Genomic DNA, 15201 nt, shown 5'->3' with positions numbered 1-15201 from the left:
TGTGACTCCACCAGTGTCTAACCATTTCTAAGTTGGATGCATGATAATATTTTTCCATGTCAGGGAGGCCCATCCCCCCCCCATTAATTTGGGTAAGGTCATAACTTGGTAAGCGGTCCGGATTTTCTTCCCATTCCATATGAAGTTGTTAATACATTTTTTTTTTTGAGATCTGAGAACCAAGATATGGGTAGAGGGATATGCAAGGTACGGAATATATGGAGGATTTTGGGTAGTAAGAACATTTTAAAGGCGGCTATCCTCCCAGCCCATGAGATCCAGAATTTACTAAAGATTGAACATTCTTTCCTTACTTCTGCTAGTAAGTTGACATAGTTATATTTAAATAGGTCAGTGGATCGCTTTGTTAATTGGATCCCGAGGTACGTCTCTGCCCATGCAAATGAATACTGCGCTCTTAAGTGTTGTTCCCTGTTTGGGGAAAGGTTAAGTGCTAAGATGAATGACTTGTGTTGGTTCAATTTGTATAGGGAAACTTCAGAGAAGGTCTTAAGATCAGCCAGAAGTGCTGGCAGTGAGGATTCAGGGGTGGTTAGTAATAATGCTACATCATCAGCAAACAGGCTAATTACATTGTTGGTGTCCTTGATCTTAATTCCTGAAATATTAGGGTTCGCTCTTATTTTTTGGGCTATTGTTTCCATCAGTAACACGAAAATTATTGGGGATAATCCGATAATGGGCATCCCTGACGGGTACCATTAGTGATTGGGAATGGTTTAGAAATGAACCCTGCAGCATTCACTCTGGCAGATGGGGCAGTGTATAATGCCATAATAGCTGAGTTTGTTGTACCTGATAGCCCAAATTTATTTAATGTGAGGAAACGCCAGTGAACTCTGTCGTACGCCTTCTCCTCATCCAAAGTCAGGAGGAGAGAAGGCGTCCGACAGAGCTCAATGTGTCTCAGTATAGTAGTCATACGTCTGGTGGCATCCGAGGCCTGACGGCCCTTGGTGAAGCCCACCTGATCTTGAGCTAGGAGCATTGGGGTAAATTGATGGAGCAACTTTTGAAAGGCGGGGTAAGGAGGGAACAATGTGCTTGACCATCTGTTGTTGACAAAGCCAGCATGCTCGGATCTTAAAGGGACCTCGTGGGATGCTTCTGTCTGCTCTTGCTAGATTCTTGGCTACAACAGCCCACTTGGCCAACTTTGTCTGTTATATGTACAGGGCTAAAGTGTAGTGCTTGGCTTTACTATGGCAAGTATTCTATCAAGTGCTGCTTAATCTCAGAAATATTTTGCCTCTAGGGTAGGTCACTAGAATAAAGCTAAGTACACACTTGCAATTTTTGTCGGCAGGTAGGGATTGGGGCTCAATCCCTTGGGCGACAGATCGTGGCAGAGTTCTATACAAACAGGCTAGCAGCGCATTGGTTATGGGACGGAGGGACAACAAGCTTGCACGAGGGAGCAGCTTCCCACTGGTGGGGGAAATGGTGAAAAAAATGTGATCGGGGCTGTTTCTGGGCCGATAAAGCAGCCGCTGTACACAAACTATTTGCACAAACTATTCTTGTCTAAGGCAGTCAAAGCTTAACCTTCTAGTTTGTGTATGTAGTTTAAGATAGGGTTTTTTTTTTGTTTTTTTTAATACAGATTTTTTTCTGCAAATGTGAACCATGAAAATCCTATTATTCAGCGGTCTTATTCAGTTTCTGCATTTTCAAGCTGCCAACATTTGCAAAAATAAAAATTGGCATAAATCTGAATCCACTCCATTATCTGAATCTCATTTGAACATCCCTTTCCCTGAGATACTTCAGTGTCAGAGCTGGCTTACTTGCAAGGGATAAGGTTTAACTTTTACTTAGAAGTGCAGCTGTCACAGTCAGTCCCAGAAAATGATCAGTGTATTTATATAGCACTGATATGCTCTGCAGCACTTTAGAGAGAACATAGTCTTTTCACTAGCTGGCCGTCAGAGGAACCTCGCTTGTTTCCTGTAGCATCTCTCCTCTGCGCCACACATTTAGTCATATTTCCTCTCAGTGAGAGAGGTGCATGCAGCACACTTCCTGTGGTGTAAACTTGTGCCAGTGCTCTGGAGATAAGTACTTTCACTTTTTTTTACAGTTTCAAGTACACTCCTTTTTAAGGATTTTGTTATGAAGCGTATTAAGCTTTTACGTCCGTGTAGGAGTAGCATTCATCTCTGCTACTGAACAATATCAGCAATATTGTACTATTGACCTTTCTGGTACTGTCACATGATCAGAATCGGAAGCCTTTAACAGGCATCGCGCCCAGAATTATTTATGGACACATGGCAGCTGGCATAGTGCAAATACAGCAACATAAACATAACTACATAGAGCATGGCACAATAACCGTGTGACCGTAACAATGCGTATTGCAGATCTCTCTACCCCCTATCCAGAGCATACATGATAACATATGGTCCAGTTCAACCGGTGAGAGTCAGCCTATGGGCAAGTGTTCATACGTTGGGGCACCAGAGGAGCTGAAGGAGACCCGGGGAAATCCTCAGGGTGAGAGCTTGAGTTGAGGACCACTTCTTGGGGAAGAAGGTGTTACATCTGGTGGTTTTGGAGGGGATGAACCTATAGCGACGGCCTGAGGGAAGGAGGTTGAAGAAGCGACTACCAGGGTGGAAGGGGTCTTCTGTGATCCTGTTGGCCCTGGACCTCTTTCTCGTTGTGTGAAGGAGATCTAGAGGGGGCAGGGATGACCCAATAATCTCCTCGGCGGCATTGATCACCCTCTGGAGTTTGTTTCTTGCGTTTTGTCCCTGAGTACCAAACAATGATGGAGGTGCAAAGGACCGATTCGATAGTAGTGGTATAGAAACTGGTCAGTATCTCCCTTGGCATTCCAAACTTCCTCAGCTGCCTTAGGAAGAACAGCCTTTGCTGGGCCTTCTTTTGGATTATGGTGATATTAACGTCCCATCTCAGGTTCCTCGTGATGCAGGTGCCTAGAAACCCAGCGCTATGTACCCTGGAGACCTCAGTTCCATCAGTGCAGAAAGGTTCGGGTGGCGCTGTGTTCCTTCTAAAATCCACTATCAGTTCCACAGTCTTTGTCATATTTAGCACAAGATTATTGTCCTTATACCACCTGTGGATCTGCTCAATCACGTTCCGATATTCGTGCTCCCCATCTTCACCAATGAGTCCTAATGTAGTGGTATCGGCTGCAAACTTGATTACCTTAACCATCAAGGATTATTTTTGTACAGAGATCACGCTGTGTATCCAGCCATCATAATATTATTGCTGTCTTTATATGGATTTGTTGTCTTCATGCTTGATGCCATTTTATTTTCTGTCTGCAGAGAAAAAGGCCAGCACCGAAAGTGGAGATGGGCACATCTAATCAGAATGATGTTGACATGAGCTGGATTCCAGCTGAAACTCTGAGCCAGATCAGTATGTATTCAGATCTTATTTCTATTAATACTAATCTATCAATCATAGACTGCCTTCCCACTATATTATGGTATTTGCGATAATACAAGGTTACCATGGTTGCCTTCTTTTAAATAAAAAAAACTTGATGAGTGGTCCATATGTATAGTGCTTTGGTTGTCAGGTTGACATGATAAAGTAAACTGCACATTTAATTCCGTTTATAGAAAAATTTGCAGAGAAGTGAAAGTTGCCTTGCTATATTTTTATGTTTTTACTCCAGTCTTGTACTGGTGCAGTGTATTTTGATATAGCTAATAGGGGTGGTCAATGAGATGCAAATCATTTCAGGTTGATGCAGGACTATGCAAATTTTATATGCATATTTATGCAGCTTGAAAATGGACCAATCGCATTTTCCCTCAGCAGGATTTGATTGGTTCATGTTCAAGCTGCATACAAATTTGCATAATGCTGCATCAGCTCAAATTATTTGCATCTCATTGACCATGCCTAATGGCTATACATTAGTTATTTCTGAATCAGGTGTGAGGTGAGATTTGGACATAGTAATGGTGCCCATACATTTCCAGTGAGAGAGCGATGCACTGGACCAAAACCTTACTCTCCATACAAAGAGTCCAGCTTACCAGAGCCAACTGCATTACATTTTCACTAAGATAAAGTGGTAGTGCATAGCCATTAAAAATATCCCTTTATTTGAAAAGCTCGATAAAAACGTTACCAGGCAATACCACCACTATGAAGAGAGAAACTTTACAAGGCAGTGAGAGGATCAACAGCCTTTTCGCACTGCCAGCATGCGGCGCTTCTTCAGCAGATTGGGACATACTAAAGGTGCCTATATACTTTGATTCTCCACCCCCCCCCCCCCCCCCCCTTATTTAAGTTTCTGCAGATTTTATCGACCTGCAGGGAATCAGGGAATTGATCCTCCTACAATTTCCAGTCCAACTTGTGGATGATTTTAACCAAAAATTTATCGAAAATATTGATCAGACAAGACAGAAGATCTAGTTCAGGTGAGGGCAGGGCAGGAGCGGCGGTAGATCGACAGCCCATAGTGTTGCATTGAAAGTTTCCCTGCTGCAATCTATTGCAAATCGATGTGCAGCATTTGGTTGAAATCGATTCCTTTCAAAAGAGGAGCTGATTGTTTTGCCACATTGGGTTGCAATTTATAAGTGTATGGCTAGCTTTAGTCATGTTTTGCAGTAATTATGTAAAAAGTACCTGATTTCTAGTTTAGAGCTATAATTGTCCAATCTACATAATCCTGATACTGCCAGTGCATTTCATTCTGACTTCTCACTTACTTACTGTGGGTCTTCATTTGTAACTGTGATGGGTAAATCTTCAGGAATCTGTTGTGAATGGGCATTTTATAAGAATCTGAATTCCTGCTACTTTAAGGCCTCTTTCCCACCAGGACGTTGCGTTTTAGGGGACGTTATAGGTCGCATAACGTGCCCCTAATGCAACGCCTGGTGGTGTTGTAGGACGACGCTACCAAGAGCGGTGTTATGCAGCTCTTGGTGCGCCTTTTTTATGCTATGGGATGCGGAGACCATGTGATCCGCATTACGTGGTCTCGCCGGGCAATCGCCGCACAGAGCGGCCGCTCCAGTAAGTAAACACTGCACGTCACTGAATATTAATTAGCCATGTGGCTGGCCGCGGAGGAGGAGGGGAGACCTCCTCCTTCATTACTGAGCATGTGCAAACAGTCTAACGCGGCTTAGCCGCGTATAACGCACAGCATGCAGCACTTTGTTTGAACGTGCTGCACTACAATGTAACGCAACGTGGGCACTGAACAGCCCATTGATTTTTTTTTTTTCATTGCTGTGCAGTGGGCTGCGTTACAGGCTGCACTACCGTGCGCCTGTAACGTCTTACTGTTAAAGCAGCCTAAGTCGGCTGTTGTAAGCAAAGCACATTTCACCTATTCACCACAACTGCCAAATATTTGTTTTTACCTTATCTGTACTATAAAGTAAAACTTTATTGATCCATAATAAAACTTAGTCTGATAAACGATGACTTTCACTATTACCCTAAAAAAAACTGTTGTCAAAATGAAGGTAGCACTGACAGGGCCTTTGCTGATTTCCCCCCTCCTGTTGGTAGCTATCCCACAGTGTTGCAACACACTGTATAAGTGAAGCTATGCTATACAATTGCAGGAGTAGCAAAAAGTGAGAACCCGTACATTACTATACGCTGTTGCCCTATTCATGGCAAACAGGTGAAGTGTCACAGGGATGGAGTTTGTAACAGTCACTGCAATGGTATGCGGCTTCTGCTACTACAGACCCCATAAACAGTGTGTCGCAGATGCATGTTCTGCAAGAGTAATGGTAATGTAGCTGGTAGAATTGGCAAAAAAAGGGGTGATAATCTAATACAGTGCCACCTAGTGATCTCTACATGTTTCACACAAAAGGGCGTTGTCAGGAGTGCAGATGTACTCTTGCTAGCTAGCAACATAAGTCAGAGCAGTGATTGTGTGCAGATCCTGAGAGCTGACAAGCATCAGTGTGCTTCACATTTGCCACTTCCACCACCAGCAAATCTTTGTGTCCGATCATGTTGTAGTACAATCTTAGATTAGTGGATGTGATCACGCAGCCGCCAGCTGCTTGCTCCTCGCTCTGTTGTTCCCTCGCCCTTTGACCAGGTCATTTTCTGATCCCTCGCTTCCCCTTTGCTGGCATGTATACTGGTGTAATTCGATCTCCCTTAGTGTCTCATGTCTAATAGTGGTGATGACTGAAGTGACTCTGGCTGCAGTAGGAGACCGCATTATCTCTTGGGCAGCTTGCACACTATGCACATTGTGTTAAGATCACCACGCATTCAGGCCGGATCCACACTAGAAGCGCTTTTCTGAGCACTTTGTGATTGAAAGTTAATTTCTCCCATTCGGGTTCATAAAAATCACAGCTTTTTTCCCTCGCACTGCCCCCCCCCCCCCCCCCCCCTACGCGATTGTGTAAATTTTTACCACAATTTTAATGAAGGTGAATGGGTGGAATTTTTAGAAAGTGCTAATCAATCACAAGGTGCTCAGAAAAGCGCTTATAATGTGGATCCGGCCCCAGAGTTGGAAGTTCTGCCTCATCCCTAAATATCCTGCCTTTTTTTTTTTTTTTTTTGTCAGTTCTGAGCGGAAATTCAGGTTTTTCTAAATGTACTTTTGGGATTTCCCAAGCAGCCATTCACAAAGAGGGCTTTAGTCTTTTATGCTATATCTGTTATCTGATGTATTTCTGGAGAACAATTCTTCTATTTCTTATTGCAATCTGTCCTGTCATTACTTTGTTTTTTCTTCTCTAATACATCTTGCTGTCTGTTTTTTGCCTCCTTGCAACTTCAGTGCAAAGTAGACGAGGTGAGACCTCTTGACTTCTCATTTCTAAGTGTAGAATATTTGTCCTTTCTTGAAAGGAACTGTGATGGAAATGCTGTATTTAAAGTGAAAACTACACCCAATTCTGTCTCCCCACCAGAAAAGCACCGCAACGCTGTTATTGACCTTAGTCAGTTCTCTATAGAAATATTTAAAGATTACATTTCGTAGAGGTGAACTTAGGAGCGGCTGGCTTTCAGAGCTCCAAACTATAATAAACATGCTGGGGAAGACCAATTCTTTCTTCACATCAAAACATTGGGTGGAGTTCCGCTTTAAGATCATTCATTTGAAAATAGCAGGTTGTGAAAGATGCTATGGGTGCGGCTGGTAAAATATCTCATGATTACCATGTTAGATGTAACACCATTTGTGCATCACACTAACTTTCAGGTAGCTTGTGATATGTGGGTATGGTTTATACCATAACGCCGGATGCCATATCTGTCATTGCTTGGGTTATGCATGTCTTTTAATGGTGGTGATTATTACCATATTTAGAATTCTACAATGCTAATTATGGTCTAGTGGCCATCTGTAGAGATGAGAAAGATGTTGTGGAACCTATCCTGTTTTAAAGGACACTTGAAGTGAGTGTAATGTCGAGGCAGCAATATTTTATTCCTTTTAAACCATACCAGTTGCCTGGCAGTCCTGCTAATCTTTGTGGCCTCAGTTGTGTCTGAATCACACATCTGAAACAAGAATGCAGCTAATCCAGTCATACTTCAGTGAGAATAATTTGATCTATATGCATGGTCAGGGTTTATGTCAGCCTCCATATTCCTCTCACTTCAGGTGTGCTCTCCCTGTATTGTCTGTTTCACGCTCCCAGTATTTATAATAATATACAATAATACTTGTTTGTTGTAACTGTTATGCTGTGTGGGTGTTCCAGTAGATATTCAGCCAGTCCGACACCCCACATGCGTGCACACACAGCGTCTTTAGCACTTCTTAACCACTTAAGTAACAGCGGTCTTTGCCCCCTTAAAGGGGCACTACAGCGAAAAATTGTAAAATTTAAAATATGTGCAAACATAGACAAATAAGTACTTTCTTCCAGAGTAAAATGAGCCATAAATTACTTTTCTACTATGTTGCTGTCACTTACAGTAGGTAGTAGAAATCTGACAGAAGTGAGACGTTTTGGACTAGTCCATCTCTTCATAGGGGATTCTCAGAGATATTCCCAAGCCCTTAGTGAATCGCAGTTGCTCTGTCCAACTGCCAAAAAACTGTAGCGAGCAGGGAAGCTGGCCAGCATCATTGTTTAAATCATTTTTAGGTAATATCTTTATAAAGAATAAAAGCTTTGAACAATGATGCTGGCCAGCTTCCCTGCTCGCTACAGTTTTTTGGCAGTTGGACAGAGCAACTGCGATTCACTAAGGGCTTGGGAATATCTCTGAGAATCCCCTATGAAGAGATGGACTAGTCCAAAACGTGTCACTTCTGTCAGATTTCTACTACGTACTGTAAGTGACAGCAACATAGGAGAAAAGTAATTCATGGCTTATTTCACTGTGGAAAAAGCATACTTCTTAATTGTATATGTTTGCACATATTTTAAATTTTAAAAAAATGTTCGCCATAGTGCCCCTTTTTAAGGACTAGAGACCACTGGTGCAAGAAATGGCAGAATACTAACGAATTGCCACACATACCCTCCACGCTTCGGGAACCTCAGTTCACACACTCTGCTGTCTCTGAGTCATCCTGTGAGCCGGTCAGGAGCTGCTTTCATTGGCTCCAGACTGTCTATCAATGTATGACAATGGGAGTTGCTTACATTGATAGACAGGGTCAGGAGCCAATGAAATCTGCTCCTGACCGATTTACAGGACTCTGCGCTTAGTGAGCTGCGGCGGTCAGAAAGCGGCAAGAACTCATGGCGTCTGTGAGCTGAAATCTACGCACTGGCATCTACATCGGTATCAAAACGGGGAGTAGATTTCAACTAGCGTGGTCCTTAACCGGATAAAGCACACCTGACGTGTGGCAAAACTTTACATTTAATACCATGGTTTCTCCCTTTCCACATTCAGCAACAACCCGATTTCCCAGATCAGATCAATAAAAGGATTAAACCATCATTTTTTTTTAATTGGAAAAACCTCTTATAGTACAGTGTAATCTCGTTATGATGAACGCTGATATAGTAAACTACCGTATTTTTCGGACTATAAGACGCACTTTTTCTCCCTCAAAAGTGGGGGGGGAAAGTCAGTGCGTCTTATAGTCCGAATGTAGTGACCGTGCCTATCATTTGTACTAGTCCCCTTGTGTGTGGTGTCCCCATGTGCGGTGTCTTTATGTCCCATTACCATCCGTGAATAAGGAGACCCCCAGATAGCGATCTAGTGCTGTAAATAGTGCGCTGAACCAGCGCTGAGTGAGAGATAAGGACGTGCATAAGGAAATATGACAGATCGCTGCAGAAGCACTTTGGATAGCTTACCGAAGAGGAAGAAAAAAGGCAGCGCGAATGCCACCGCTACTGTGCAGCTTTCTCCCGGTCAGATGATGAACAAGCCTTATGCTGCATACACACTTGAGATAAAAGTCTCTGGAAAAGGCAAGATCACAGACCAATTTTACCCCATTCCATGTAGTATGAGAGCCATACTCTACACAGTCTATTCTATGGAGCTGCACTCCCCATCAGATAAAATCTTTGCAAGATGCTGCACACAAAGATGCCCTTACACATTCAAAAGATCATTATCTGCAAAAGATCTCTTCCTGCAATAGATCCATTCCTGCAAAATGCATGCATAGTCTATGAGATCTGCAGATCCTCATACACACCTTGTTTAACAGACTTCATCTGCATATCTGGCAATCATCTGCAGATCTGAAAATCCATCCTGGTGGATCTAATCTGCAGATGATATGCAGATGATTGCCTGCTAAACAAGGTGTGTATGATGATCTGCAGATCGCATAGACTATGAATGCATTTTGAAGGAATGGATCTATTGCAGGAAGAGATCTTTTGCAGATAATAATCTTTTGAATGTGTACGGGCATCTTTGTGTGCAGCATCTTGCAAAGATTTTATCTGATGGGGAGTGCAGCTCCATAGAATAGACTGTGAAGGTATGGCTCTCATACTACATGGAAGGGGGTATAATTGGTCTGTGATCTTGCCTTTTCCAGAGACTTTTATCTCAAGTGTGTATGCAGCATTAGACCAATCGGGTGGAGGAGCGCTGCCCCATACAGCCAATCACAGCGCTCACGGCTACTGCCGGTTTGTTACACCACCCGATAGTCCCGCGGGCGGGATCATGCTCGTCATTGCGGCCAATCACTGCACTCCCTCAGTAGCTGGGAGTGCAGTGATTGGCTGTATGGGGCAGCGCTCCTCCACCCGATTGGTCTAAGGCTTGTTCATCATCTGACCGGGAGAAAGCTGCACGGTAGCGGTGGCATTCGCGCTGCCTTTTTTCTTCCTCTTCGGTAAGCTATCCAAAGTGCTTCTGCAGCGATCTGTCATATTTCCTTATGCACGTCCTTATCGCTCACTCAGCGCTGGTTCAGCGCACTGTTTACAGCACTAGATCGCTATCTGGGGGTCTCCTTATTCACGGATGGTAATGGGACATAAAAACACCGCACAAAGGGGGACATGGGGACAGAGAATGACACAGGGGGACACCTGAGGACACAGGGGGGGCAGAGAATGACACAGGGGGGACACCAGGGGACAGAATGACACCAGAGGACACGGGACAGAGAATGACACAGAGGGACACCAGGGGACAGAATGACACCAGAGGACACAGGGGGACAGAAAATGACACAGGAGGACACCAGAGGGAACAGAGAATGACAGAGGGACACAGGGGGACAGAAGGACACCAGAGGATATGGGGACAGAGAATGACACAGGACACCAGAGGGGACAGAGAATGACATAGAGGGACACAGGGTGACAGAAGGACACGGGGACAGAAAATGACATTGGGGAACATAGAGGGACACCAGAAGACACAAGGGGGACAGAGAATGACATTGGAGGACATAAAGGGACACCAGAGGACACGGGGACAGAGAATGACACAGAGGGACACCAGAGGACATGGGGACACCAGAGGACACAGGGGGACAGAAAAAGAATGACACGGGGGCACCAGAACACATAAGGCACATGGGAAACATAATGTGGGTAAGGAAGGGCCATAAGATGCCCCTACACTATAGACGCACCAGTTTTAGTATATATATATATATATATATATATATATATATATATATATATATATATATATATATATATATATATATATATATATATTTTCCCTGGATTTCGCCTCTAAAAACAGGTGCGTCTTATAGTCCGGAGCGTCTTATAGTCCGAAAAATACGGTACCTCTCCAGTTCAGCCAACCTCCATCATAAGTCTATGGTAGCAACGCCTGGTATAGTAAACTCTGATCTAGTAAAACTTCTGTTATAGTAAACCTGTTCTTTGGCCCCTACATGATGCTGACTCTGGATATAGTAAATAGTGGGCAGTGCGTACATCATATGTCAGTGTGAAACCTACGGTCGGCTGCTCTCTTCAGGCTGGTTGCAAGGGAGGGCTGGTTCAAACTGCAAGAGCTTTTTCTAAACTCTTGTGATTTGAAAAGCTCTTGATAATGTAATGCTATGTGTTGGTTCTCACCTGGGCAATGTGGTGTTTGTTTTTTTTTTTTTTTTTTTTTTTTAATAAAAATCACCCATAGCATTGCATTAACAAGAGCTTTTCAAATCACTAGCGCTAAAAAAGCTCTTGCAATGTGAACCAGCCCTGAGTTGATGCCTGATAATAATTGTAGGACAAGAATGGCGCCGCGTGCTAGATATACAGTACTGTACAAATAGCTTGGGGAAAATGAGGAATAATGTGAACAGTAACAAAGCAGGGTGCAGTGTTACTACTTCCAATACACTAGTAAGTAACCAATCGCTGATAAAAGTATTGTCACAGTCCTCCCACGGGATTGTACACACTCCCTCCCAGGTATCTCTTCCCTTGTTAGCGATGATGCTCCTGGTAGTGTGTGGAGTGCCGTACAGATACTTCCACTTGTAGTGCAAATCGGAGCAGGCCTACTCACTGCAAAACTAAGGAGTGGAGAGTAGCGTGCCAAGTTCTGCCCGCAGAGGTATCAGAGCCATTCGCATTGAGAGTGGCTTATCAAGATTGGCCGCATTTTAAAGAAAGGCTTCATGATAGGCACAAGTGTGAGCAGAAAGTTTTGCAGGACACGTGCTACAAATTCCACCTATGGAGGTATCTGAGCTACTCGCATGAAGAGTGGCTGCCTCTATTCAGTGAAGGCTGCAATTTTTAAGGTGCCCTGGATACTGTACCAACAACTTGTCCAGCCTGACTATGCAGGACTAATGTATACTTAACCTTGTAATCCACTAAATGTACAAGTGCATGTACTGTACCTCCAACAGGGGGACAGAGCTGGTCCTTTGCAGCAGAGAATGTACCAGGGCATGCCAGGCCATTTCTAGGACAATTTCTGATATAGTCAGTGTTCTCCCCAGCATCAAATAGGTGGGCGCTCCGCCCGGGTAAGTTGGGCGCCCGCCCGGCTGCCATCTCGCGCTGGGCAGTCATCTCGCACCTGGCTTTTATGCACATACATTTTTAGATGTTCCCGGCGGGCATAGGAAAAGTACTGCGCTCCGCGTACGCTGCGTGAGCCACTCTCCTCTACGTAGGAGACCTCGCACTTCCTGGCAGGCTGTATTTGTGATGCCTGGCGCCTTGTGAATGCTCATTGGCTGGGCGACATAAGAGGCGGGACTCTGTTCTGCATGCTGTGGGCGGCTGGAAGCACTCCTCCACGAACGAGAAGTTTAGCAGCGTGACAGCCAGTCAGCTAGAATAGCGTGCTTATCTCCTTGAGTCTTACACGTGGGTAAGCTGCCGATCTTCTTTCACTCTGCTTTTGGCTGTCGCCTTCATTTTGCTAGTGTTATTTATCACTCTGTGGGAGTGTAGGTTGCCCTTTAGAAGTTTTCCTTGTGCGCTGATCTCGGTTTTGTTATTTAGCACTGGATTGCTTTGGAGGTCTGATCAGCTTACCCAGCATTTTGTAACACAGCTGCTAATAACCAACAACACTTATCTATTTGCTTTTTTTTTAAGCTATCTCTCGGTGCTGCGGTGTGCTTTGTGTTGGCCAATATGGTGTGCACCTAAACTGCAAAACAAAATTTTCTGAATGATGATCAGGCTTGTGATTAATTGTGGTCTTTTTTTTTTCTGATCATTGTTAGTGATAGGTTAGTTTACTCCTGCACATATCCCCCATATATTGGGCATTATCATCTGACCTTCTGGTATATGTTTTTTTATTTTCTTATAATGTCAGCCTGTCAGCTAACTCTGGCAGTTACTCTGTGCTGTGAAAACTGTGCAGCAAAAGTCTGTGCAAAGTGGTCCATTGCACAAACTAAAGAATGAACTCTTGAGCCAGTGTAGAGAGACTACAAGGTATGCGCACTATGAGATCTGCAATACCCCTTGACCCGCTACATCCCCCCCCACCCCCGACCACCCTTACTTTTCTCTCAGCAGCATTAACATCTGACATGCAACAAACACTCCCGTGTGGAGCACAGCAATAACCCCCATAACCACCAAATTTCCCCGTCTCGCACCACCCAGCTACTTTTCCATGCCACCCGGCTGGAGAAAAATTCTGGGGAGAACACTGATAGTAAACCACTTTTCCTGGTCCCTTGGAGTTTACTATAACGAGATTATAGTGTATATATCCAGCTAAGGAGTGCAGTGGACCCTGGTGAACAGTCTCACAGGGCTAACTGCCAGACTTCAAGTGACAGGATCACTCGATCCTAATTATGGTATTTTTACATGGAGGACCTGGACATGGGAGGTTGATGGCAGCAGTTACACACCCACCAACTGGTCAAGGTGCTGAGCATTGTTTGAAAGAATTGCTAAACTAAGGGGAACCAGGAGGGATCATTTAGACTTTTGAGACGATGAACAAATGAGCGTTTACAATGTTATAGGCTTAATTGCGTTTCATATCATAGTATTGTACTAAATTTGTTCGTTTCAACACAATATCACCCTGTATGGTTGCTGTTATAAATAAAATAAAAAAACTGTTTAAAAAAAAAAAAATGCTAAACTAACCCTACATCCAAGAAAATGGAAAATGAATATAGTACCTATTTATTCTAAATGCAATACTTACAGAAAAGGTATGACTTGTCAATTTTATTTTCCTTACCAGACAAAGCTTCTCCAAGAAGATCTCCACGTAAAAGAGCCCAGAAAAGATCAGCAGGATCTGATGAATAGACTGTGCTTTGCAATCTAGTCTGTCCACTAGTACTGCCCTGTCTGACCAGGGTGGACCTTCCAACATGGCCAACTGGAGTGGGAAGCGAATTGAAGCCGTGTCAAATAATCAGACTGCAATAACAAATACGTGTCGCTCCACTCAATTTTTTTTTTTTTTTTCTTTTTGCCCTTATTCCATGAAAGACTCAAGCCCAGAATATCCTTGTACAGTGCATCTCCTGGAATTTTGCATTGCAGCATTGGGCCACGAACTCTGAAGCCCTAAGCTGCATGTCCGTATTATCTGGTGGGTTTGTTTCCTGACTCATGTTCACTTTTTTGGGGAGAAATGTGACTTTTTTTATGTTCTAGCGTGGCATAAGCAGAGACTTGTGCTTACATCGGCATGCCTTTGATTCTGAGGCCTGGTCAAACAGCGTGCGTTGTGCTGCTATACAGCGTAGTGACAGGAGAAGATAACTTTGAGCTCTCTTTGCCTGTCTGTAGCAGTGTACCACCTTCACCAATGTTCAGAGATGCCAAAACTTTAAATAGAAGTTGGCACTTTGGATATCTTGATTTGGGTAATTGCTGGCATGTGTGGATTGTAAAATGGTTTTAAGAGGTTGTCCTATGAATCGAGGGAAATCAGACGTCCAAGCAGGTAGGCAAATCTAACTGTACAAAAGGGGGAAGCAAACTTTTATAAATGGACAGGATGTTTGTAAGCGGTCTGCCTGCAAGTGTACAAAAAAAACACATTCTTAAATAAAAAATGAAATACTTTTCCTAATGTGCTTGGCTGCATTTTCTTTGATTGTGGCTGAACATGTTTTTTAAACCTAAAGCGAAGTACACACGCTAGAGTGTTCTCAGCCAAGGCGGCCCATAATCTCTCTTGATGTACTAGACAGATAAGCATGGTGGATGTTCCGGCCAAGTGTAGGTCGAGGACTTTGTTACTTTGTTTCCCCCACTCCCCAACATGCCCCCCATGCAGCTATGTCATGCACTGCACTGTTGGTCCTCATCCTCAATCCAT

The 15201-nt window shown here is 43.7% G+C and overlaps 1 protein-coding gene across 2 annotated transcripts in view; it reads left to right on the top strand.

Moving 5' to 3' along the window:
- The window catches only part of SSR1 (signal sequence receptor subunit 1), a 39962-nt gene extending 25010 nt beyond the window's left edge, over positions 1-14952 (top strand). The window contains exons 7-9 of one of the 2 annotated variants that reach the window (XM_068236854.1): positions 3324-3417; positions 6797-6811; positions 14110-14952. In XM_068236854.1, coding sequence (XP_068092955.1) covers positions 3324-3417; positions 6797-6811; positions 14110-14177 — 177 coding nt within the window. In that variant the 3' untranslated portion in view covers positions 14178-14952. The remainder of the gene's footprint in view (positions 1-3323; positions 3418-6796; positions 6812-14109) is intronic. The other variant, XM_068236855.1, reaches the window with a different exon arrangement.
- The last annotated feature ends 249 nt before the right edge of the window (positions 14953-15201 follow it).

The sequence above is a fragment of the Hyperolius riggenbachi genome, chromosome 5 (assembly GCF_040937935.1).
Source record: "Hyperolius riggenbachi isolate aHypRig1 chromosome 5, aHypRig1.pri, whole genome shotgun sequence".
NCBI lineage: Eukaryota > Metazoa > Chordata > Amphibia > Anura > Hyperoliidae > Hyperolius > Hyperolius riggenbachi.
This window is presented reverse-complemented; position numbering and strand designations above follow the sequence as displayed.